Consider the following 25,203-nt stretch of genomic DNA (forward strand, 5'->3'; position numbering starts at 1 on the left):
CCTGTAGTCATGAAATAATCAACTGTGAAACCAAGGGGGACACCGACAGCGAGTAAAACATCTGCCATCGTAAAAATCCTTGCAATGAAACTGCTGATGTGTGAAGAGCAGGTTTGATATGGACTGATTTTTGAAACACAGTCATTCATGACCTCAGACGTTCTTTGATCTAGATCCGCATGTCATAGATGAGGTCATAGCTTCATTGAGCTCATTGAAGTTCCGGTGAATGTCTTCTTCTTCTTTGTTGCTATGGAAATGATCAGTTTAGTTCTGCATGACCCAAACTATTAACCCTTTTCAACAGCGTCACTTAACCATGATGGATGTCGGAAGTGAGGAATGGGAGTATTGAACTGAGCGACTGAAATAGATTCCCAAAGTTTTTTTGGAGTTGGCGTATTTTTTCTTTATTTAAAATATATATATATTTATATACTGCTCAAAAAAATAAAGGGAACACTCAAACAACACAATATAACTCCAAGTAAATCAAACTTCTGTGAAAGCAACTAATTGACAATCAATATCACCTGCTGTTGTGCAAATTGAATAGTCAACAGGTGGAAATTATTTTCATATTTATTTCATTCATTCAGATGTAGGATGTTATTTGAGTGTTCTCTTTATTTTTTTGAGCAGTAATATATATATATATATATATATATATATATATATATATATATATATATATATATATATATAACCTCAGACGTTCTTTGATCTATATATATATAGATCAAAGAACGTCCGAGGTTATGAATCGGTCCAAATCCAACCAGCTCTTCAAACGTCAGCACTGTTTCATTGCAATTTTATATATATATATATATATATATATATATATATATATATATATATATATATATATATATAAAAATTCCCTTCTCATCCACCGCGGGTGGTTCTTATCCTCTGAGCTCGGGTCCTCTACCAGAGGCCTGGGAGCTTGAGGGTCCTGCAGTATCTTGGCTGTGCCAATGACTGCACATTTCTGGACTGAGATGTCTGATGTTGTTCCTGGGATCTGTTGTAGCCATTGATCATATATATATATATATATATATATATATATATATATATATATATATATATATATATATATATATATATATATATACAGTTAGGGCCAGAAATATTTGGACAGTGACACAGGTTTTGTTATTTTAGCTGTTGACAAAAATATGTTCAGAAATACAATTTATATATAATATGGGCTGAAAGTGCACACTCCCAGCTGCAATATGAGAGTTTCCACATCCAAATCAGAGAAAGGGTTTAGGAATCATAGCTCTGTAATGCCGAGCCTCCTCTTTTTCAAGGGACCAAAAGTAATTGGACAATGGACTCCAAAGGCTGCAAGTAACTCAAAAGGCCTTTCCCTCGTTAACCTGTAATCAAGTAAGTAGTTAAAAGGTCTGGGGTTGTTTCCAGGTGTGTGGTTTTGCATTTGGAAGCTGTTGCTGTGACCAGACAACATGCGGTCAAAGGAGCTCTCAATTGAGGTGAAGCAGAACATCCTGAGGCTGAAATAAAGGAAAAAATCCATAAGAGAGATAGCAGACATGCTTGGAGTAGCAAAATCAACAGTCTGGTACATTCTGAGGAAAAAGGAATTGACTGGTGAGCTTGGGAACTCAAAAAGGCCTGGGCGTCCACGGAAGACAACAGTGGTGGATGATCGCCGCATACTTTCTTTGGTGAAGAAGGACCCGTTCACAACATCAACTGAGGTCCAGAACACTCTCAGGGAAGTAGGTGTATCTGTCTCTAAGTCTACAGTAAAGAGAAGACTCCATAAAAGCAAATACAAAGGGTTCACATGTAGATGCAAACCATTCATCAATTCCAAAAATAGACAGGCCAGAGTTAAATTTGCCCAAAACACCTCAAGAAGCCAGCCCAGTTCTGGAAAAGTATTCTATGGACAGATGAGACAAAGATCAACCTGTACCAGAATGATGGGAAGAAAAAAGTTTGGAGAAGAAAGGGAACGGCACATGATCCAAGGCACACCACATCCTCTGTAAAACATGGTGGAGGCAACATGATGGCATGGGCATGCATGGCTTTCAATGGCACTGGGTGACTTGTGTTTATTGATGACATAACAGCAGACAAGAGTAGCCGGATGAATTCTGAAGTGTACCGGGATATACTGTCAGCCCAGATTCAGCCAAATGCTGCAAGTTGATTGGACGGCGCTTCACAGTACAGATGGATAATGACCCCAAGCATACAGCCAAAGCTACCCAGGAGTTCATGAGAGCAAAAAGGTGGAATATTCTGCAATGGCCAAGTCAATCACCAGATCTTAACCCAATTGAGCATACATTTCACTTGCTCAAATCCAGACTTCAGACGGAAAGACCCACTAACAAGCAAGACCTGAAGGCTGCGGCTGTAAAGGCCTGGCAAAGCATTAAGAAGGAGGAAACCCAGCGTTTGGTGATGTCCATGGGTTCCAGACTTAAGGCAGTGATTGCCTCCAAAGGATTCGCAACAAAATATTGAGAAAAAACTTTTTTGTTTGGGTTATGTTTATATGTCCAATTACTTTGAGCTCCTAAAATGTGGAGTGTTTGTAAACAAATGTGTACAATTCCTACATTTTCTATCAGATATTTTTGTTCAACCCTTTAAATTAAACGTTACAATCTGCACTTGAATTCTGTTGTAGAGGTTTCATTTCAAATCCAATGCGGTGGCATGCAGAGCCCAACTCACAAATATTGTGTTACTGTCCAAATATTTCTGGCCCTAACTGTATATATATATATATATATATATATATATATATATATATATATATAATATATATATATATATATATATATTTGATTGTATATATTATATATATTTTTTTTTAATAAGCAGGCCTCCAAACATTTCTTCTGGTGGTGAGCATTTACTGGCAGAACAAAATTATTCCTGAAATAAAAATGGGTTTATAATTTTTATACTTCATGTACTGAACAGGGGGGTGCGCAAAAATCAGACCTCTTGTTACATTGAGCTAATGGTCTGTATTTTGAGTGTATTATAAGCCTGACAGCCAATTATTAATTAAGAAGAACCAAATTCATTGTGAGGGCAGAAAGGCAGAAAGATTAAACAATCACTTAAATTTTACATTTGGAGTATTTCAATAGGAACAATAACATCAGAAACACTGTAAATCGCCAAATCCTACAAAGCATTTTTGTGTAGTTTTTAGTATAAACATCTTAGTACCCTTGAAATAAGGCAAAACTAATTTACAAGTAGCTTTTCAGCAAGATGTTTTAAGTGAAAAATTCTTGAATATTGATTAAAAAGTCCTACTTCCATTGGTAGTTTAGATCAAATACCAAGATATCTTTACAGTGTTACGAGTAAAAAAAATCTGGCATTGAATCTGGAACTTTTTAATCTATATTAAGAAATTATTGACCTAAAACGAGCTCTTGTATGTTTCAGAAAAGTTACTTACAAGTGGGACTGGACATTTATTTTATCAATCATTTATCATGATGAATTCCTTATCAGAATAAGAATTTTGATGTATAGACAGCATGATAAATTCCAATTAATGATGTTTAAAACCCCTCAAAGCTGACAGTAAGGTAACACAGATCACTATTCTTTATGTTACTGGTGTCTCAAAGAAGCGTATTAAATGGTATATTTTTCAAGAACATTATTTCTGTTTGTTATTCTGCCAAAATCTGAATTGCCAGGTTAGGCTTTTTGAAGCTCAATAATTGTCGATTGGCCAGAAATCTGCAACCGGTGGACCCCTTAATACAAACGCATTGTTTTCCAGTAACATCCTTGAAAGATACTTTTGAAATGCAACTTTTTTCTTTGTCATATCTCGAAGTTTGCTGCTGCTTTTACACGTTCATTCTTACTTTTACTGATCCACTCTCCAAAATCTCTGCATGTTCTTTCCCAGGGCCTATTATCATTTCTGAGTGCTCCACTGATTGGAGCGTTGTCAGACGTTTGGGGGCGCAAGTCCTTCTTGCTGCTAACAGTCTTCTTCACATGTGCTCCCATTCCCCTGATGAAGATCAGCCCGTGGTAAGAGCGCAGTTCTGACATCCCAGAGGATAAAAAAAATCACAGCAGCAAAGGTCAAAATGTTTTCTTCACTGACTGATTTATTGGATCTGACTTGTGTGTCTGTTGTTCTGCTTTTAGGTGGTATTTTGCAGTCATCTCCATGTCTGGCGTCTTCGCCGTCACCTTCTCTGTGATCTTTGCTTATGTGGCAGACATTACGCAAGAGCATGAGAGGAGCACAGCGTATGGCTTGGTGAGAAAACAGTGTTGGAGATAAAAACTGACCCTCTTGTTTTTTTTTTAATCACCTTTTTTCTCCTGGTCCTTCCAGGTGTCTGCTACCTTCGCAGCCAGCCTGGTCACCAGTCCAGCCATCGGAGCCTATCTATCGGTGGCCTACGGTGACACGTTGGTGGTAATCCTGGCCACCGCCATCGCCCTGCTAGACATCTGCTTCATCCTGGTGGCCGTCCCAGAGTCGCTGCCAGAGAAAATGAGGCCGGCGTCATGGGGAGCACCAATCTCCTGGGAACAGGCAGACCCCTTTGCTGTGAGTACAACACTATTTAAAGTCGACGTACAGAGATGTAAGGGAGTTTCACACCTGATAGTCTGGTAGACTCGGTTAGGGATTGCAACGTTTGTTACGTTTTCAGCTGCTGCAGTTTGCTTTCACACTGTGTCAAACAAACTAAATTCTTTGAAAAACCTGAACTACTGAAGGAAAAGACACAAAAACTTCTGAAGAAGACAGGAGTGCAACTTCATTCTCCATAAAATATAAACAAACATGGAGGATTGATATTTCAGCGGTTGAATTTTTCTTATGTCTTTGGTAAACGACCATGGACCATTTCTATTTGTAGCGCAAGACTTCCACCTTTGTTTTGATTGTATTTACCCAAAGTGCCCTGCACTATAATTCGCTTTCTGCTTGTGGAGCGATCGCTGGTCCACTTGCATCCACATCTGCATTCAAACTATGTCAGAATTGACTTCATCTGAGCCGAGTTCTTGGTTTCCATCATCATGGATTGGGCATTCACTGTTTGCCAAAAGAACTGAACTTTCTAGACAAGCGAATGTTCCTGAAAAATGTGGAATTAGCTGTTATTTTTTAGATTTGTCCATGTAAGTCTAAAAATGTAATTCAGCTTTAAAAAAAAAGTTATATTTTTCTAATAGCAAAAGTCTAATAAACCTTATGAATATAATGTATTTATGTTTGAACAACATGCTTTATCTTTGGATTCTTCTTGATTTTAACATTTTACCCTTCAGGATTTCAAATTCTAACTTGTTTAGAAATACAAAAAGAGAGATTGTGTTAAACAATCACTTAAAATGTTTTTTTTTTTGACATCATGCTGAACAGTCTTGTGGGAATTAAAATTAGAGTCTGAAAAAGTGCAGCGATTGGAATATGTAGCGTACTTCGTGTTGAACTGTTGTTGTTTTTCTCCGGTTCAGTCTCTGCGTAAAGTGGGCCAGGACTCCACGGTGCTTCTCATCTGTATCACAGTGTTCCTCTCCTACCTCCCCGAAGCTGGGCAGTACTCCAGCTTCTTCCTCTATCTCAGACAGGTAACAATTTTTCATTTCCTTCCAGAACTTTCCTTGCTATTATGAAACATAAAAGCAGTCATATTATTTACAGTAAGTCCACCTTCAGCTGTGTGCTAATGCTTTTAGCATGGGACTTTTTGTTGCTAATCCTTTCAGGTCCTTTAAGTAAATGTTTGAGGCTCATAGTTGTTGCTTTTACAGTTCATGCTGAATGTCAATAAAATTGAGGTTTGAAGTCTCAGACAAATTAATTGGTGGGAAATGTTTTACAATGAAGCAGTATTAAAAATGCTTGAATATCAATAAGGTATTTTCAAGGTTTTTTGCACGATTTTGTAATAAAGTACAATCTAACATTTGATTAAAAGGCTAACTTTAAGTTGAAATCAGACATTTTCATACACCTGATAAAAAAAAGAAACATGCAGATTTTTTTTCTTGCTGACTGAAGTTAAATCAGATCAAACTTTTCTTGATTCCGATCAGAGACAATTACCAAAATTATTTATTTTCTATAAACGTGGTGCGAATATTTTTTTTAAATTTTTTTAAGGATTATTTTTTAAATAACTGTTTGTATATTGTGTTTAACCATTTAAGTTTAGCAGGACGGTCATTTATGCTCCATTTGTTTGGGTTGGGGTTTTTTTTCTCCCTAATTACTTATTGATCCGTATAATTGAAATAAAACATACTATTTTGATATATTTTAATCTACTTTGTCCCTGCTGTACAACACAAAATTCCATCATAAGACATTATTAATAACAGTGAATTTATTTTATTTTTATAAATTGTCGTGTTTTTACCTCCAAAGTGTGGTTTTGTAAAAGTTTGAAAACTTACTTTCTTAAAGTTCTTGAATTTTTCTGTGGGAAAAGAGAGTTGAAGCCAAAGGTGCAATTTTCTGCTGCAAGCTATGAGGTTTACTCAGCAGCATGTGACGCAGGTATTAAAGTGACATTTATAGAAATGCAAGGCTTGCATCATTCTGCATCCACCGTAGTTTTCTACTATTAATTATCCTGGTGTCACGTTTTCCCAAGAAAGAATCCTACCAGAGCTGCAGGACGCACAAAATGATAAATAAAAAAATTCAATAATCCGAGATATGGCTCCTGCATAGACCAGAGGAAAAGAGTTTGATAATTAGCATTTTTTAACTCTGGATAAATATTAAAAAGTGAAAAATGTTCAGACATAATTATTTGTTTAAAACATGAACATTTAAATTGATAAAACTTAAATAATCTTGTCATATGTATTTTTATTAATGTAAAACTAACAATTAATTAGGGCTGAAATGATTAATACTTATGAATTGATTGTTGAAATAATTGCCAACTAATTAAGTAATCAATTTATCATTAACTGGAGCAAATGAACTCCAGTTAATTTTGTTTTTTTTAACAAACAAGTGGCTGATAACATACTCAGAGCAGTAAAGGAATGCAATTTTATTGCATTTTAGGCAAGAAAATGTTTATCTTCTTATTTAGAAAATGAATTAAATTGTTAATTTGTGTCTTTAAATATATTTTTAATATTGTATAAAAAGGCTGAGGTGGTTCAATGAAAACCTGTCGAATGTGTCATTTGTCACTAACGAACCTCATGATTAGATGCAGCACTACAATTAATCTGGATTTGCCACAGTTTCGTTTAATTCTCTCATTGATCATTTTGGATTTTTACATCTTAACGGAAAGAGAACCCACAAATATAAGATGACTTGTCTAAAATGTAACAAAATCCAGTTTCCCTGTTAGTTTTCTGACCAGTTTTTAAAAAAAAAAATCTCAGAAATGTTCTTCAGAGATTAAAGCAGAGAATTGCTCAGCATAAGCACTAAAAGGTGAACCAGATCCCTCGGTGAAAGCTGCTGAATCGGAAGAACTGGGTCACTGATTTGTCCTCAAATGTCCAGAATGTTGTAAAACCTGAAAAATGTAGACGTGTTGGACATTACGATGTGGAGAATGTAGAAATCCTGATCAGACCGTCCTAAATTCCTCTGTTGCTCTGCAGTCCAGTTTCTTTTTTTCACAATTCAGGGATTATCTTAAGCAGCATGATGAGGTCTGTCTGCAGCTGTCCAGCACCACAAACCGCAAAACATTGAGGTCCGACGTTCTCCTACTGGAAGCATCATTAACTTTTCTGAAATATAAATTAGCTGTGTCCCAATCCCAACCATGATTTTCCTTTCATATTTATTCCAAGTTGTAACTTTGTCTATTTTTATTTATTTACTTCACAGGCAAATTTAGCATTTTTTGTAAGTCATCAAAGATGACATTTTCTTAGAAATCCATGTGAGAACAAAACAAAGTTCTCACAAAGAGAAAATAAATAAAATTATGTTCTTATTTTTATGACGTACAGAAAAAAATTAGGAGACGACTTAAAATGATCAGTTTCTTTGATTTAACTTTTTATAGATATACGTTTGAGTAAATAACGGAAAACATGCAGTGCTTTCAGACATCGAATAACGCAAGGAATTCTTTATTTTTTCCAGAGCTGTATTTATGATTATTCAGCATGTTGTTAATGCCCAAAGTGACGAGACTGAATTGGTCATAAAAAAATACAACGGAGCTCATATCAGACATGAGTGCAATTCCAAATTAATAGTTTTTATCAAAAATATGACTATGAATCCTTTGAAACCACTGACTATACGTGTTATTTATAAATTTGTAAAAAAAAAAATTTGATCATTCAAACAGTTAGCAGCTAAATTAATTGACTACACAAAACCTTTCCACTCATAGGTATATGGTTAGTAATAAATATAAGAAAACTGACATTTTTGTTTTTAAAAAAAGGGCCATTTTTAATTAAAAACATCCGACCGATTGTTTCCTTTGCAGATAATTTCCTCCAACTGCAGACTAAAAGTGTCATACTTTTACTAGTTTAGTTGCCTATTAACTTCAGAATAGTTTGTGGAAAACTCCAGAAATCTCAGGAAAAAGGAAACCAACAAAAAAATCTGCAGTCCGCACCGAGGTTGATTTGAGTGCAGCAGAGCAAGTTTGCTGAGCGACCCGTTTCAGTGTGTGAATGAAGTGTTGGCTCATTAGGATGGATTTACTAACGGGCCTGGAGCAAAACGGCCACGTCGTCAAAAATGCCAGCGTTAATAGATTTCCCGCTTTTGCTGCTGCCCGCACCAGCGGACAGCTTCACGGTCCAGAGGCTGTGATTGTTTTCTTTTTAAGCAAAGTTTTTGAATGGCAGTTGATGAACAGATTCAGAGTAAACCTGTTGAGCACATCAGACTTGCACCTGCAACTCTTCTGTCCTATAGAAGGGGGGGGGGAAAGCACCTAAAGTGGAGCATTAGGCTACAATTGCTCCAGCAATGTCTTTGTGTTTCTTTTTTCATTGTCACAGTTTACAAACTCCTCACATTACCTTTCCTGCTCCTGTTAATTGTCTGAAAGGCTTCAGAATCCACAAAGCGAAGCTCCTTCTACAAAAGGAAGTGGGACATGCAACTTGTTGACAAAATATCACATGCCAGCCTCTTTTGTTTTTGTGTCTTGGGTGTGAAATGTATAAAGGTGTTAGTGTTGATACATGCCTGTCGCAGAGTCGTGTGCTAACCTGTCATGAATGCGTTCCTTCCCTCAGGTCATACGCTTCTCCTCAGAGACGGTGGCAGCCTTTATCGCTGTTGTAGGGATCCTCTCCATATTGGCTCAGGTATAAATAGGCTGATGTCACATTTTTGCAGTGTGTAAAACACTTCAAAATGTTGGTTATAGAGCTCAACACAGCATGTTTATTTCTCAGAGGTGAAATTAAAATATGAGCTAAATATTCAGTTTTTCTGCCTGCTAAGGATGTTGTTGTGCCTGTTGGTTCCTCAGACGGTGGTGTTGGGGATCCTGATGCGTTCTATAGGAAATAAAAACACAATCCTACTCGGCCTCGGCTTCCAGATCCTCCAGTTGGCCTGGTACGGCTTTGGCTCTCAGCCCTGGTCAGTGAATCTTACACTTTTTTTTAGACATTTTTCATACATTTTTATTCAGTTCAGAGCAAGTCAAGAGATAAGCAAAGCGGAGTTGGGTTAGATATGTTGCCATAAATCAAACCACAACAACCAAATGAAAGCAGTTCATCTCAAAGTGAAATCTTAATGATGAGGTGTTGAAAAAGCAGAGATGAAATCCTCCTAAATTGTTCAAGTTTAAGCAGTTTGAATTCCTGTGCTGCGGTCTCCTCCCACCAACACGTGGACATGCAGCTGCTGGTGTTACACTGGGAAAAACATTCCTGTTGCAGAAACACACCACTGAAGTCAGCTGTGTGTGTCTGTACAGTACATCTGTTTTCTGATCTCATTAAGCCATCTTAATAAATACAATATAATTGAATAGCTCATTTATTTCAGTAGTTCAGGTAGAAAAGTGGAACTTATGCACTTATTTGACCTATTTCAAGTATTTATTTCTGTTTAAAATTGAGCATCAAGGTTTAGAGCTACTGAATCCTTACTATATATATATATATATATAAATATTTTATAAATGTTGCTGCTATTTATACACCTTTTTCTAAAAGAGTTTTTCCTTCCAGTCAACTTTCCATTAATATTATTGGATGAAGCAGCTCCTTTGACAGAAAGGCTTATTCTCTTTACATAGTGAATATCTGATGGACAGAAGTCAGTTTTTACCTTAATTATTTAGCCAATAACATTATTTGTTTTGTTTTATTGTTTTCTGAGAAAATGAACTTAGGTATTTAATTCACTGTAAACTTTATCAGCCAAATAATCCCTTAAAATGTATTAATTAGTGTGTATGTAAGCTTTTTTTCTAAATGGAAGTACTGAAACATTCTAATTTAAATATTTCAAATGCTGTAAATAGGAACAAATGTTATGTATTTTATTATTATTATTGTTAGAGGATGCACATTTAGAAATTTAGAGATTAATTGCATTCCTTTTGAATCTTTACCTTTTAAGAGATGCAGTATACTTGCATTTTTATCAAAAAACTGTTGAATATTACTCAAGTTATCAGTGATTTTAAATTTTGTTTTTTATTATTCTAATTGTTTTTACCCCAATCCACCACTAGAGGGAAGTATATTCCTGTAAAGCATCGTTTAAAGTCCTTTAATATGCCTAACAGTGTTAAAACCTGAATGCTTTTATATCTGTAAAACATAAAAGTGACTTAAAAAGAATTTTGTATTTAATGGGATGTTAAAAGTTGTTACTTTATAAACACAAAGACAGTTTTCAGAATGTTTTTGTTTTTCTCCAAGTCGGCTGAGTCTAATTGTTGTGGACCTGAGGCAGCACACTAAAATAAAATGCACTGGTTCTGACATTACATATTCTCAGTATGAGTCTCCCTGGATCCAGTAAATGCATCACAAGTCACAGAAAATGTTGAGGTGGAGTTGAAAAAGTTCAGGTTCATCCATAGTTCAAAGGATGAAAACTAATAAGGCATTTCAAAACTTATCAGCAGACTCGGGTAGTTGTTAGTTATATTTACTCGGTTACGTTTACTTTGAGTCACTTTATTTGAAAAAAAGTTATTTTTATTTCACTCTATTTCTTACTTTTACTTGAAGTATTGCTACTCTTGAAAAACATATCTGGATTCTCTACTGACTGAAAAAAAAACATGTTTTAACTAATAATTCACCTTCAGTTTTTGTTAGTTTCATAAGTTTTTTAATGAAAGAAAATGATTTGGAACATTTTTCTTTAGCCTTATTTTGTTATTTGCACTTATTTCTATTAATTATTGTCATTTTGGTCCTTATAATACCAAAATTTCCACTTTATATCCGATTATGTAAATTTAAAAGCTTGATAATCCTGATAATTTGATTTTAAAGGTTGATCATTTGATCAGACTTTTTACCAAATACTTTCACTGTCACTTGAGTGATTTCGGCTGAAGTAGTTCTACGTGTACTTCAGTAAAGTTTTACTCTGCCCTCCTCTGCTTATCAGGACAGTCTCGTGATGATTTCTTTGGTGTAGTTTTGTTTCCAGTTTCTTACTCCAACACCATGTCATTGATTTGTATTAGTTTGGTGGACATAAAATAAGAGTTTTTGGGGTTTTTTCTCTTTAACACCGACTGTAGGATGATGTGGGCAGCTGGAGCCGTGGCGGCCATGTCCAGCATCACCTTCCCTGCTATCAGCGCCATTGTGTCCCGTAATGCAGATCCGGACCAGCAAGGTGAGTTTCACTTTCTGTTTTCTGAGATCTAAATGTTACTGATGTCAAGATATTTCAATTGAACGTCCTCTTTTTAGTGCTTTTTAGCATTAAACTTGATGCTGAACTCAAATATTTTAGTTAGCTAGAATAAGATAGTTTTACATTAAGTGTAATTGGTAATCAACATAAATAAAACCATAAGAAAGATTTACTATTTTTTATCCAAGTAGCCTTCAACAGTAGTTTCTTAGCCCTTTAAAGTCTTTCTTTAGACACAGAAGTGCTCAGAGGAATGTTTTCTTGTTTGTTTTGCTACTGAATACTTTTTTATAAATTATTAAAATGTTTCCTGTCGTCTCCGTCTTGCTGTCAGGGGACAGACGTTCGAGTTACGTCCTGTCCTCTGTGTGTTTACAGCAAATAACAGCAGCACTTGTGCTAATTATCGCAGTTTGCGTAGTTCCTTCTCAGCCTGGAAAAGTTTCTCTTCCTTTTTTTCTGTGTTTTGGTTGTTTGTTTCTTTCAACACTCAAAAATTGAGTCTGGAGAAGTAAAAACAGGTGATTCCAATTGTGGTTTATTTTCAATTATTGTCTGTTTTTTTTAACTTTAGCAAATCCGTTAGTCTTTCATATAAAATTTCTGAAATTACTGTTTAAAAATGGAGCATCAATAGGAACAAAACAGCAAGTTCCCCACATATTCTCATTTGTATATAAATAAATACAAAAAAAAAATGTATCTTATGAAAATATCCAAAAAGGTTGTAACATATTGCTTAAAAGGTAGAAAGTTTTAAATATAAATTTAACTCTGGTCTGAGATGATCAAATCACAAATTAGTCAATTTTCTCTCAGTGGTTCATCATGTGATCCATCACTAGTCATTTGAAACACAAGAAAATATTCAGGGAATGAGGAGAGATTGTGTTTGGTGTTTTGTTTGGTTTTTTATGTGTGTTTTTGTTGTTGTTTAATTTAAATAAATTTTTGTCATTTGTGTAGGTGTTGTCCAGGGGATGATCACCGGCATCCGTGGGCTCTGTAACGGTTTGGGTCCGGCTCTTTACGGCTTCGTCTTCTACTTGTTCCACGTTGAGCTGACTGACTCGGACGGCTCTGACAAAGGTGCCAAACCCAACATGGCCAACCCCACTGACGAGGTGAGCGACGACGAATCTGAAGACTTTTCAGAGATTAAAGACTTAATATCCAGAGAGCAAACCACTGCCGTTTGCAAGCCTATGAAAAGTCTTGCAAAGGCTTTGCACATTTCAATAATTGCACAAATTTAGCCAAATTTAATGCAGAGTATTTTCTTAAACTAGTTTATTGTTGAATTTTTCATAGACAACATTAAAATTTTCTCAAAATGTTGAATCAAACACAACTTACCCATGCTTTAATATTATTTTCCTAGCTAACAGGACCACAAACTTCATCAATGTTGAACAAATACAGAAATATCATTTGGTGATTATTCTATATCTCCTTTTCTGTTGCTGAAAATGCACAAAAAATATAGTTATAGACCAAAAGTCGAGAAAAGGGAAGACATTATATGTTATTCTATTAGTAAAACAAATGTGACACGCTTTTTCATGTTTTGAATTTATTTCTCAACTACTTTCCAATTTAAAAAAATAAAAAATCTGATTACTTTGTACATTTTATTAAAACTAAGAGCAATGAAATACTTTTTGCATCTTAAAGGGTGTTTTTTTACCCATAAGTATTTTCAGCTACACTAATTTTGGCATTTGCGTTTATTCATTGCTTCTGTTTTTATTTTATTGCCAGTGATGATGGCTGTTTGTGCTGGTCCTTAAGAAAAGTATTAGTGGGATTTGTTTGTCCCGTAATGTGTGGTCCCAGCTGAGGAATCTGGGCGTTTCTACGCTGTGACAAAACCACAAACTCCATGATGCAGAGAAGCAAAACGCCCCATTGACAGAAATTACCTTGATGTTTTGCAAAGCAGTGAATCTCGTGTATTACATGTTTAAGAAACGAAAATCATTTTCAGCCCCTTGATTGTAAGAAAGAATTTGAATGATTGGCAAGTTTTTAATACGCCCTGCTTGAAAAAGTTGGAATTTATCAAAATGTTAAGTTTTTGGGTGTTTTACTTATACAATTTTAATTTTAATGTGACTGTTTTTAAAAAATTTGTCAGTTAATCACATGATAAATTAAATTAAGAGCTATGTTTCATTTGCATACTTGTTTGTGTGGTTTAAGTGACGCTACCCTTTAATATTATTAAGAAATTGTCATTTTGAAAAATATTGCAAACATTTCACACACAGTGCAACACAGTTTGCACTTTTAACTTTTACAAAAAAAAAGTAAACTGGAAATGTTGCCTGTTTTCTGTGTCTGAGCCAAATTAGTATGTTTTGTTGGGACTTCAGTATTTATTTTATTTATTGTTTTAGGTGTTTTGTTTATTTAGATTTGATATTTAAGCTAAATATCCAAACAGTGTTAAATTTTCTTTGAAATGTACGTAAAGTGATCTTTGAGAGGACGTACTGGCGCCATTATCAGGGTTTCCCCCAGAAAACTTGCCAAGTTTGGTTCTAGAGCCGTCATTCATTCAGCCGGACGTCATATTTTTGAGGTGGAAACATTTTTAAAGTTCAAAATATCACCTGGTAGTTATACGTTTTGGAAGGCTGGAAGATTAGCACCTAAACACCAACTATACAGTCTTAAAAAAGGCAATAATTAAAAAAAAACTAAAATAAAGAAACAATGCTAAGCCTGGTGGAGGCTCAAGTAAAGCCTGGTGGCCTGCCAGGCTTATAATCCACTGTGGGAAACCCTGATTATGTCTTCATTGTTAGGATAGTTAAAATGACAATACGATTTTTTATTATATCGGCTAAATTTGGGGACAATTTATCATCCAGCAAAATATGTCATGATATCAAACCTGCAGAAACTGATTTTCATAAGAGTGAGAACTTTTGTTTTCTTTAAATGAATAAGTCTTTTGTTCCTCTCTCGTCAGAGTGCCATCATCCCCGGTCCTCCCTTCCTCTTCGGAGCGTGCTCGGTGCTGCTGTCCCTGCTGGTGGCGCTGTTCATCCCGGAGCACACGGGGCCCGGCATGCGGCCCGGCGCCTACAAGAAGCACAGCAACGGGGCGCAGAGTCACTCCCACAGCCCTCAGGGCAGCGGGGCGGAGGGCAAGGAGCCGCTGCTGGAGGACAGCAGCGTATAACCTCAGCTAAGTGGGGCACACACCCCATTTAAAACAGAAAAAGAAAAAAAAACAACTCAAGACATGGACAGACCCACACCTTTAACCACAGGGACACGCATCAGGGTGCCGTGGAGAGGAGTTTGTCCACAGCACAAGAGTGGGTGCTCCACCAGGCCTTTCTTCGTCTATAGGCGGGTTGAGGAGGACTTTCTGGAGGAAGCGTTTAGTATTTTTATTTTGGTCTTTTGGGTGTGAGTGAGAGAGACGCTGCTCAGCTGGACTCCCATTTTCTCTGCAGGTGTGGCACGTAGAACCCAATCAAGTGCGAGAGGGGGGTGTTTATTTAAAATGTCGCTACGTACCTGTGTGAGTCTTAGTATTGGTTTTTGTCCAGCTGGAGTGTAACAAACGCTCGAGCTCTCATACTGAAAAGCTAATTTGTGTCCCAACGCTCGTCGTTTTCAGAACTGCAAGAGCAGCGCTGAGGAAACGCTGCCTAACCTCAGCTAGGATGGTCGAGATGATGAAGGCCTCTGCGTCAGGACCACAGATTTATTCAGATATCAGACTTCTTACGGAGAGCAGTGCAGGAAAGAGACCACTTCGCTAGCTGAGGCCCTTTTTCAATGTTTACTTGCAGTTCTCTAGATTCATAGTACAGTTTGGGTTGTATATTTTTCTCTGTTCAAACTGAAGTCCTGTTGTGCTTCAAGTTTTTAATTCAAGAAACAAACGTTGCCTTGAAGTGGCTTACCATTTAAATAATAATAATAAAAATAAACATAACCTGTATGAAGACCAAGGTCTGAGAAGGCTCTGTAATCTTACTCCGTCGCTCCCATCGGAGCTGTTAAGACACTTTTTATTCCTCCACATTCGTACCCTTCCTGTTTATCTCGGTTCTTGACGTGTATCAGCATCAGGGCTAAGGCTTACAGAACCACATTTTGTTTTTTTGTTTTCTTCTTTTTTTAATTTATAAACCGTCAGGATCACACAGAGCTGTCTATTAGCAGATCAGTGGTCGACGCTGACTGTTAACGCAAAGTTTCTGGGAATATCATTTATACATTTAAGAGAATATCACTCTGCAAAAACACAAAATCTTACCGCATGTTTTCTTTTTTAGTTTCTACCGCAAACATCTTGGTCCATTTGAAATAAAACAGAACTAACTGGCAAGTATCTAACCAGCTTGTTTGAAGTCAATAATTTCCTAATATTGATTTTTGAAAGTACTACTTCAACTAGCAGATTATTTCACTCATAACAGTGGAAAAAATGTCTCATTAGTGAAATAATCTGCTAGTTGAGCCTGTACTTATATTAAGGATTATTCACTCAAACCAAGCTCCTGTATCTTGCCGATAAGTTAATAAGTTGGTTTTTTTAAGTACTAAGATGTTTGCGCTAGAAACTCGAGAAAAATACTTAGTTTATGTTTTTTGCAGTGCATCAATCCTGCAGCATTAAGTCTCTTCACTTTGTGGTGTGGTGTGTTGGTTTCTACAGTTTCACTAAAAACTGTGAAAGTTTCATTTGTTCCCTCGTGTTCAATCGGCCGACCGAAAACACGACGCATTTCTCCAACCTGCGTCGCCTCGTCAGGCTCTCTGCTGGCTCTTATTTACAGAGTTCCTGAAGAATAGAGTTTGGCTACAGTTACAAAGTAGAGGACGGAAAAATATTTTTCTCTCTCCCCCAATGTCTAAATATTTCATTTTTTTTTTGTTTTCTTCCTTCTTTGAGTTCCTTGTTCCTACCTTGTCTCTTTCTTTCTCCCATTACTTTCTTTTCTTTCTCCATGCACCTTCATTTCTTCTTCTCTTGTCCTTCCTACTTTTTATTCTTTCTTGCACTTTTTTTTTTTCTTTTTTGCTGGTTTCTTATTTAAAGTCTCCCCCTTGTAGAACTTTATCTGCCATCATTTTGGAGATAGCTTGTTTTCTTTATGTTTCAGTAGAACCTGCAGATCTCACCCTGAACATCTTTCTGTGAAAAGTCTGCAGGAACTCTGTATTTAATGGTTCAGTGTTTAATATCCCGGAGGATTGATTGCAAAAATGCAAAATCTTATTTTCGATCCAAATTCTGGGAGCTGGAATTTAAATCTACAAATTCAGCTTCTTCCTCACATCTGCTTTCCTGAGCCCAGTCTACTGCTTACGCATCAGAGCTTTAGCATCGGACCGTTATATTTCCTGCTCAGTCGGGTCAGTTCCTGAATTTAGTGATTCAGTAAGGTGTAAAAAAAGAGTTGATTGGGTCATACCATCTCGTATAAGCTCTTCTTGTCCCCTCCCAGTACAAATCCCAGTTAACTCGCTCACCAGTGACATTCCAGAGGCAGCAGGTTCCCGTTTTTGCTTTCAAACGGAGCAGTTATCTAAATGCGAGCATGTTTTACTCTCTGTTGCAATGCAACTCACTAATATTTCGCCTCATTGCTTATTTTCATGCGGCTGCAGTTAATCCAGTGAAGAAAAAAAAAGCAAAAAGGTTCTTCAGCTTCGTCCTTGAACTTCATAATTTTGAAAGAATAGAGTTTCAGCCGGATGTTCAGACATGATCTGCAGAAATAAATACAATCTTGTTCATTGGGAATGTCATTGTAAGGAGTGGAGAAACTTGTTTGAAAAAAAGGTCAGGTTTGCAAAATAAAACACTCTGCTCTATTAGAGATGATCCTATCGAGACTAATTAAAATCCAGGTCATTAAGTGGAGTGTGAGCAGCATTGTTGACATTTTCCAGCTTTATCTGTTTGAAGCTTGAGCCTTCATGACGAGGGAGGAGTTCCTAAAAGCAGATCTCATTTTCCAGAATCCATCTAAACATTTCCAACCATCCTACCTTTAACTGCGCTCCTCCTGCTTTTCTTTTGAGTTTTGCAGGGGAATTTAATCTGCTGCATCATGAGGACTGCAGCTGCTCAAACTTTGATCAAGAAATATTAATGCTTTTGGTCCTGCATTTCCAAATAAACCCTATAAATGAGGAATACAATTTTTATTTAAAAAGGATGTTAACAACCCTTCTCTTCCTTTTCAGTGTGAATAAAACCTCCTTTGAAGATGCTACACCTGAAATAGACTCAAATGATGTTGTACAAATCGATACGGTCTGTTTTTGTTGCCTGTAGGTGGCATCCCGCTCTTTCTTTTGCTTGTTTTGGGGAGTTGTTCCCCTGCAGGTTTTATTATTTTCTTCTTGCTTGTTTTAATCATACCTCTACTAGCTAACTGCTATTTAATAACTGAGCTCACACGTGTGCCAAATGTGTTTGATTTTGCTTATTTTTGTACTCTGTATGCACTTGAGTAATTTGATTATTGGTTTCTTCTCTCTTTTTTTTGTCTTAATATCTCTGGCAGAATATGTAACTTCTAAGGCTCTATTTTTTTATGGCTTTTTAAGTCCTGATTCTGTCATTTTTAGAAACTTTTCCAATATTTTTTTTTTCTTAGATCTCTTCAGCCTTGGGCTTCATTTAATGACAAGCATTTCACTGTTTTCTTCCGTTTTGAGTGTATTTGTGTGTTTACCATATTGATATCTGAATGTTCCACATCATTTTGACCACATAACGTAACTGAGCCTGTCACAGTTTCTATTCACCCGGGCGGTCTTTAAAGTTAATTTAATCTTAGACTTTCCCGATTTGACGTTTATTGGACGAAGCACAGAGGTAAACACACGTCCCTGATCCTCTGTAAATTGGTCAGAATCTGCACCAGCCTCCATGTGCGCTCATAAAGGTACAAAAATCACCTGTACATGCAGCAAATGTAAATATATGCTTGTCGCTCGAGGAGGTGGCCGCCTCTCGGTCCTGTTTGGTTGTACGGTGCAGTTATATATTTCTCAACGCGTACCTGTTATTAGCCACTCTTTCATTTTAGTACAAAGTGGTTTGTGGCCTGAATCCCCCCCCCCCCCTTCTCTGTGTGCCTAAAATTAGCCAAGAAATGTGTATGGCAACGTAAGTAAACGGTGGTTCTGTAAATACGGGAAACTAATGATAAACTATTTATTAAAGGTTTATTGTACAATGAACTGTTTGCCTCAGTTTTTTAAGGTGACTCTTTTCCCTGATCTCCTGAAGCGTTTGGTGAAAGGCGAGGCAGCCTCGTTTAATGGTTTTTAAATCTGAAGTAAATCTCTTTCCAAACAGAACTCCTGTTAGCGTTTATCTACCGTCTTTAATGCCTGTTTTCATTTAATCCCACAGCTTTTGTTTAGTTTTCAAGGTTCCTAACAGGACGACTTTCGTTTTATGATCATAGGGTTTACGTTTTCGGTGCTTTGCTAAAGCAGTCGTACCCTTTCCCCCCTTTTTTTTTCATGTTACAACCACCAACTGCAATGTATTGGAGATTTTTTTTTTTTTACCAAAGACCTTAAAATCAGACTGTGCATATATTATTTATCCCCCTTTACTCTGATACCGTTAAATAAAATAAGAAGTGACCTAATTAGCAAACAGTTTTCATTTATAATGTAATTACTGTAACTGCAGCTGTTCTGCGAAGGCAAACGGCATCATGACGCCCATAGTGACTATAGAGGAGCTGCAGAGATGCAGAGCTCAGGTGGCAATAACTGAATGTTTTTTGGTGAATGAGCTGTTTCAACAGCCTTCAGGTAAATCTGTTGTTACCTCGCAACCCCATGGAATACTTGTCTTTTTCAGCAGCCACTGTGCAGCACATACAGCAGAAAAAACAGCTGACCAAAAGTGCTGCAGCTCTGCTGGGGTTGATGGGTAACTGACTGGGTAGTGGCGCAGGGCTTTGATTTGTGACTTTACATCAGGAAGGTTTTTAAAACTAACAGGTATTTTTGTTTTTTTTAAGTGTTTATGCTGTTTTTAGAAGCAGCTGAGACCCAACAGTATAAAAACATAAAAATTGTGAATTTTTCATTGTAGTTCCCATTTATATAATCAACACTCCCTCTAGTTTTTGTTCCTCTTCACAAAAATGTTCTCCTTTGTGTTGGTCCACCACATAAAATCCCAGTGAAGGCTCCCATGTGGCCCAGTGAGTGAACAGGCTTTGACAGAGGAGTGTGTGGGAACTTTAACTCAAGTTGCCCACGGAGCCGAGTGTCAGTGCGTGAATGTGTGAGCGTCAGTGCGTGTGACTGGGCAAACTCCACTGTAAAGCGCTTTGAGTGGTCGTATGACTAGAAAAGCGCTATTTAAGTCCAATCCAGTTACAGTTTGACGCAGATGACCTGGGTGTGATTCCTGGCTCAGATCCATTTACTGCATATCTTCCCTTTTTCTCTCTCAGCCCTTGATTTTCTACAGCTATTACTGAATAAAGTCAGCTGGTTTTAGTCAGTAAATGAATGAGAACAGTGGGGTTTGCTTCCATTTAATATTTGATATCAAATGATTTAATGTTTGAAAAGCTTTAATACTCAAACTCACATGACTTTAAATAGGGATTTGGACAGATTTCTGTCATCAAACTCTTTCCATTCACACACTTTCCTCAAGCTCTCCATACAAGCTAACAAGTTGCTACATGAGCCTAGCGTTGTTATTGCATCAGTTTTGCCTGTGCCTTTGAGACACAAACCTGCTCCAACAGGCAGTGAGAGTTTGAAGGTTTACAGGAACATTCGCTTACAGAATAATATTTCTGTATGTCGGTGAGCTGCACCGCTGCAGCATTTTCCCTCTGTCTGCAGGAATATGATGAGCTACGGGAAAAGTTCTCCCTGTGGAGTAGCAGGTGTTACGTGGTCTTAACCTGGGATGAAAGAGATAATAATAAGGCTCTTAGCCATAATCTGTGCCCACTGTTTCCTCACATCACCTCTTGCTGCACCAGGCCTCGCTTTGTGAGGATACTGTACTTTATCAGGAAACGTAATGTTATGCATATAACTACTGTTCCCTGAAGGAGAGGAACGAGGTACAACACACAGAGCATAGGATATCACGCTCCCACGTGACCCAACTTTTTCATCATTTGACCATTTATCATTTTCTGCTAATAAATACAAAATTTTCGGTTGTAATTTCAGAGACGAGTTGTCAGCCGCTCAAAGGATAAAATAACAATGTTCATTTTGCTCAAATATAAACCTATAAAAAGTAAAATCAGGGGAACTGATCATTTTTCCAGAGCTGTATATTCATTGAGAAGGCAGCTGCTAACTCCCCTGCGATTGCATCAGGGTCATGAACCCTGTTTTGGGGCCTTTGTGACCTCCTGGATAAAATGCTGATGCAGTCTTGAAGTAATTTTTGTACATCAGTTTCTGTTTTTTACTCATCTTTTCTTGAGTGTCTTTAGGTCAGAGTATGATGTGTTACGTTTTGAGACCTTCGGCCTACTTCATGTTGTCAGACAGCTTCTATTTAGAGATTTCTAGTTTCTTCAGGCCAGGTAGTTTTCAGCTGTAAGTGAAAATACCCTCAGCTTTCAAAAAAAAAAAAAATGTGTTAATCACAGTTAATGCATGTTTTAACAATGGCTCCACTAAGAGTCAGGTTAGTATTAGTCACTTTGTCTGTTAAGTTACCATATGAGAGATTCTTTTTCTCATTTAATCAGGTGGTCTTTGTGAAAGATTAATCCTTTTTTACCGATTGATTGAAATGTTTCTGTGTCAAGAAAAGCTTTAAGTTTAAGGTGCAAAGATTTTAGGTTCCCCTACATGTTTCATAACTTTTCTTTTTTTAAAAAAAAGAAAGGAAATGTTTAAACTTGCAGCTTCCTGTGGCTGGAGCTGCACTGCAGCAGCTTTCTGGGAATTAGGGGCACGCAGCCTCATCGGGATTAGCAGCGACTCTCTTGCAGGAAAAGGATTGGGCGTGTTTTAACGAGAGCGACTTTTTCTGATCGCTTCTTAAATGACCTTCTTGGCAGAAGTGAGAGCAGGAGTCCCTCTTCGGATTGTGCCCACCACCAAGCAGTCACATGATTGCTGTCATTGCTCATTAGCTCAACGTTAGAGGCGAATATAAGGAAGACAATTAATGCCACAAAAGAAATTTCATAAAATTCTAATCTCAAAATTCTGCTTTATTTTTTTTCTCGGAATTCTGACTTTTTCTCAGAATTGTTTTAATTATTTATGTAAGGCAAATGTAGCCTTAAAATTCAGATCAACCAAATCAATTGGGACAGGCTTTCAAAGTGGATAAAGTGCAAGCTTACAAATCCTGTACCAAAGAAGAAACCGATATTTATTTATTTTAACATACTAACAACATACATTTTATACACCTAAGAATTTTTGGTTATTTATTTTCTGCCGAAAAGTCTTAGGGAAACAAAAAGAAAGAAAGAAAATTTTCTGAGTTTGGAGAGTCAAAGATTTGCCTGAAATTTTGTGATTAATCTCATAAATTTTCTAGTTACAAACTTGGAAATTTCAGAGTTTGAAAAATTGACATTTTGCCAGATGAAACTCCTGCTGTCTCCTGTTGCAGTGACACACATGAGCATCCACCAAAAGGCCTCTGTCTGTGGAAAAGCCATCTGTAAAATCTGTCAGCGGCGACGAGAGGAAATCTTTCTTCAGAATAACCCAGCTGACTCCCTGGACCGGAGGAAGGGGAAACGGGCCCACAGGGGGATGTCCTGACAGTCGACGGCATCTTTTCCTGCGGCGGAAGAGTTGCATGTTGGCGTCTAGGAAGAGCTTTGAGACGAATCATGTGTGAACTTTATTGTTCCTCCAGTCAAGTTTGTCTGTTTGAACCCGGTTTTGTTTCCAACCCCTGCCTGTTTCCCATGATCTATAAGCAGCAGCCACGTATTTTCACATGACTTCCTGGAAACCAAGGTTGATGATTAACTCGGGGACACGCTGGGTGTTGGGTCTGCTGGTGTTGGATGCTTTCACATCCAAGGCTTAATATAAATGTTATATAAATATGTTTTCTTTATAATGTTAAAAATATTTTCACTTCCTTGTATTTTCTCCACATTTCTTGCAGATAGCATGCGGCCTTATCACCCTGCACTCTGACCTTGCTTGTTCTCGCCTCTCTGTGTGTTTCAGGAAGTGTCACTCAGGTGATCATTTCAAACATTTTTATTTGATTTTAAATTACATGAACTGCAGTAAGAGGCTACATCAATCAAGTGTCACATAACCTGAATTTAAACTCTTCCTGAAATCAAGATTCATGTCTTGTTCTAAAAATCGGGGATGTGGTGAGTACTTTGTCGCTGATTTTGTGGCGCTGATTTAGAAATATTTGCAAGACGTTTTGTGATATTTGTGCTTATGTCTGATGGTAAATGTTAACGGTCTATAAGTAAGGTTCAGGCAGCAGTGTATAAGAAATAGTGCCACCTACAGGTGGGAGTTAACATCATTTTAGCTCAACGTTTCACAATATTTTTACAGAAAAATTGTAATAAACTTAGAATTATACATTATTGTGAAAAAGGCCATGGAAATCAGAGGAGTTGATTGATGAAATTTCACAGTGTAAAGATAAAAACAGCTTTGGTTTTATTGATAAAATAATATTTAATCACAGCTCTGGTTCTTAATGGTTCTAATTATGCCTCTTTATGCCATCCCTTTGGAACAAAAACAAAACAAAAACATTTACAGTTTATTGTGAAAGTATTAATTGAACATCTGTAGACTGATGTTTGCCCATTTGTTCATAAAAATAGATTTGGGTTCAACCAGAATGGAATAATGAAATTATCAGTGCTGCGCTACTGCATAAAATTCCAGTAAAATAAAATGTGACTGAATATCTTTTGCCAAAGACATCAAAATTAAAAAGTTAAAGTCGGCAAAAAAATAATTCTGAACACTTTCTAGTAATTTTTACCATTTTTGCTCACATAATCTTTGCACAAAGAATTGTTTTCTTAGAGCTTTAAATGTTTAAATAAATCCCTGTAATTATCCAGCTGAATGAATCACAAACTTTGAAAATTGTTATGATTTTCCGAGATATTTTAGTAGAAACTAAAGTTTTACTTGCACAAATGATGCAGAAGTCAGAGATTTTATTTTTTTCTAAAAACACTGCTGCTCCATGATTTGACTAAAAGTTTATTTACATGAAGACTCAACCTCATTATTTGGCCTCTCAATCTTTTCATAAACAGGAAACCTCATAACAATAACTGCAGCATAAAATGTGTTATTGAATGCTTTTAGAAATGCCTGTCATTTCACAAAATTCAAAATGTGTCAGACGAACATGTACTCGCATTTTATGACTCGGAAAGTTTTGCTCTGCTGCTTTACATCGTTGACATGCCTGAATCGGGAATCAGTTCAGTTTATCTTGCTGCACATTATAATTGTTGAAAGTTGGTCCAGTTACAGTATTTGTTACATATTGTGAGTTCCAGAGCAAAAGTCGAACCTGGAGAACTTTTCGCTAAAAACAGAAATCTGACAATGCAGAAAAAGAAATCAAAAACAACATCAAATCTTGACAAGCACAGAAAACCTGCACCATTTCTGCAAACAAGCTGAGCATGTAAAGAAGTAATTGTATAGAACTTGATGTATTACCTTAATAACTGGGCATAATCACGGTTGACCTTATGTTGATTTAGTCTTGTCTTTTTAAATGTTCTTCATTTCATTGGTGTTTGCACAGTTTTTTCCTCAAAAGTCATTGTTGTAAATAAAAGTAAATGTTAGTAATTTGCCTTTCTTGATTTAAATAAAAGTTAAACTGAAAATAAACAAAACATTTCAAGACATCAAACAGGAAGTAGAACATCAGGCAATGTGATTTCCAAATGGATAAAACCTCCAAAGAAGTTACAAACCAGTTTCAGTTAAAGCAGATCGATCAGGCGAAATGGGACAAAATATAAGAAAACTGTGGTGGGAAGCTTTTTAAAGGATAAAAAAATTGACCAGATGTGTATATTTGTGCGCACAAAACAGCAACAGCCTACAAGAAATTAGGAAGAAAGAAAAGCTGCTATTATTTTCACACCACTGCACAAGAATACAGTCTCCTTTGCACATAACTCCAGCTTAATCTAATTTGTTGGTGCCACATCTGGTTGTAAAGTCCAACAGCTGCAGGGCGGAAAACATCTTTTCATGTTGTCATATTATTGGATCAGATTATCCCATCTCCAAACCATTCAACACACAGCAGCCAAGTCTGCATGGTGTTATGTGAACTTTGTCATGCATTGTTTTCT

General features: G+C 36.7%; 1 protein-coding gene across 1 annotated transcript in view; it reads left to right on the forward strand.

Moving 5' to 3' along the window:
* Positions 1 to 19,090, forward strand: part of mfsd14a2 (major facilitator superfamily domain containing 14A2) — a 33,254-nt gene extending 14,164 nt beyond the window's left edge. Inside the window, exons 4-12 of the mRNA XM_055058160.1 lie at positions 3,938 to 4,065; positions 4,186 to 4,300; positions 4,379 to 4,597; positions 5,518 to 5,631; positions 9,256 to 9,327; positions 9,495 to 9,607; positions 11,745 to 11,842; positions 12,830 to 12,987; positions 14,841 to 19,090. Coding sequence (XP_054914135.1) covers positions 3,938 to 4,065; positions 4,186 to 4,300; positions 4,379 to 4,597; positions 5,518 to 5,631; positions 9,256 to 9,327; positions 9,495 to 9,607; positions 11,745 to 11,842; positions 12,830 to 12,987; positions 14,841 to 15,053 — 1,230 coding nt within the window. The 3' untranslated portion in view covers positions 15,054 to 19,090. The remainder of the gene's footprint in view (positions 1 to 3,937; positions 4,066 to 4,185; positions 4,301 to 4,378; positions 4,598 to 5,517; positions 5,632 to 9,255; positions 9,328 to 9,494; positions 9,608 to 11,744; positions 11,843 to 12,829; positions 12,988 to 14,840) is intronic.
* The last annotated feature ends 6,113 nt before the right edge of the window (positions 19,091 to 25,203 follow it).

The sequence above is a fragment of the Poeciliopsis prolifica genome, unplaced genomic scaffold (genome assembly GCF_027474105.1).
Source record: "Poeciliopsis prolifica strain line A6 unplaced genomic scaffold, Auburn_PproV2 SCAFFOLD050, whole genome shotgun sequence".
NCBI classification, from domain to species: Eukaryota; Metazoa; Chordata; class Actinopteri; order Cyprinodontiformes; family Poeciliidae; genus Poeciliopsis; species Poeciliopsis prolifica.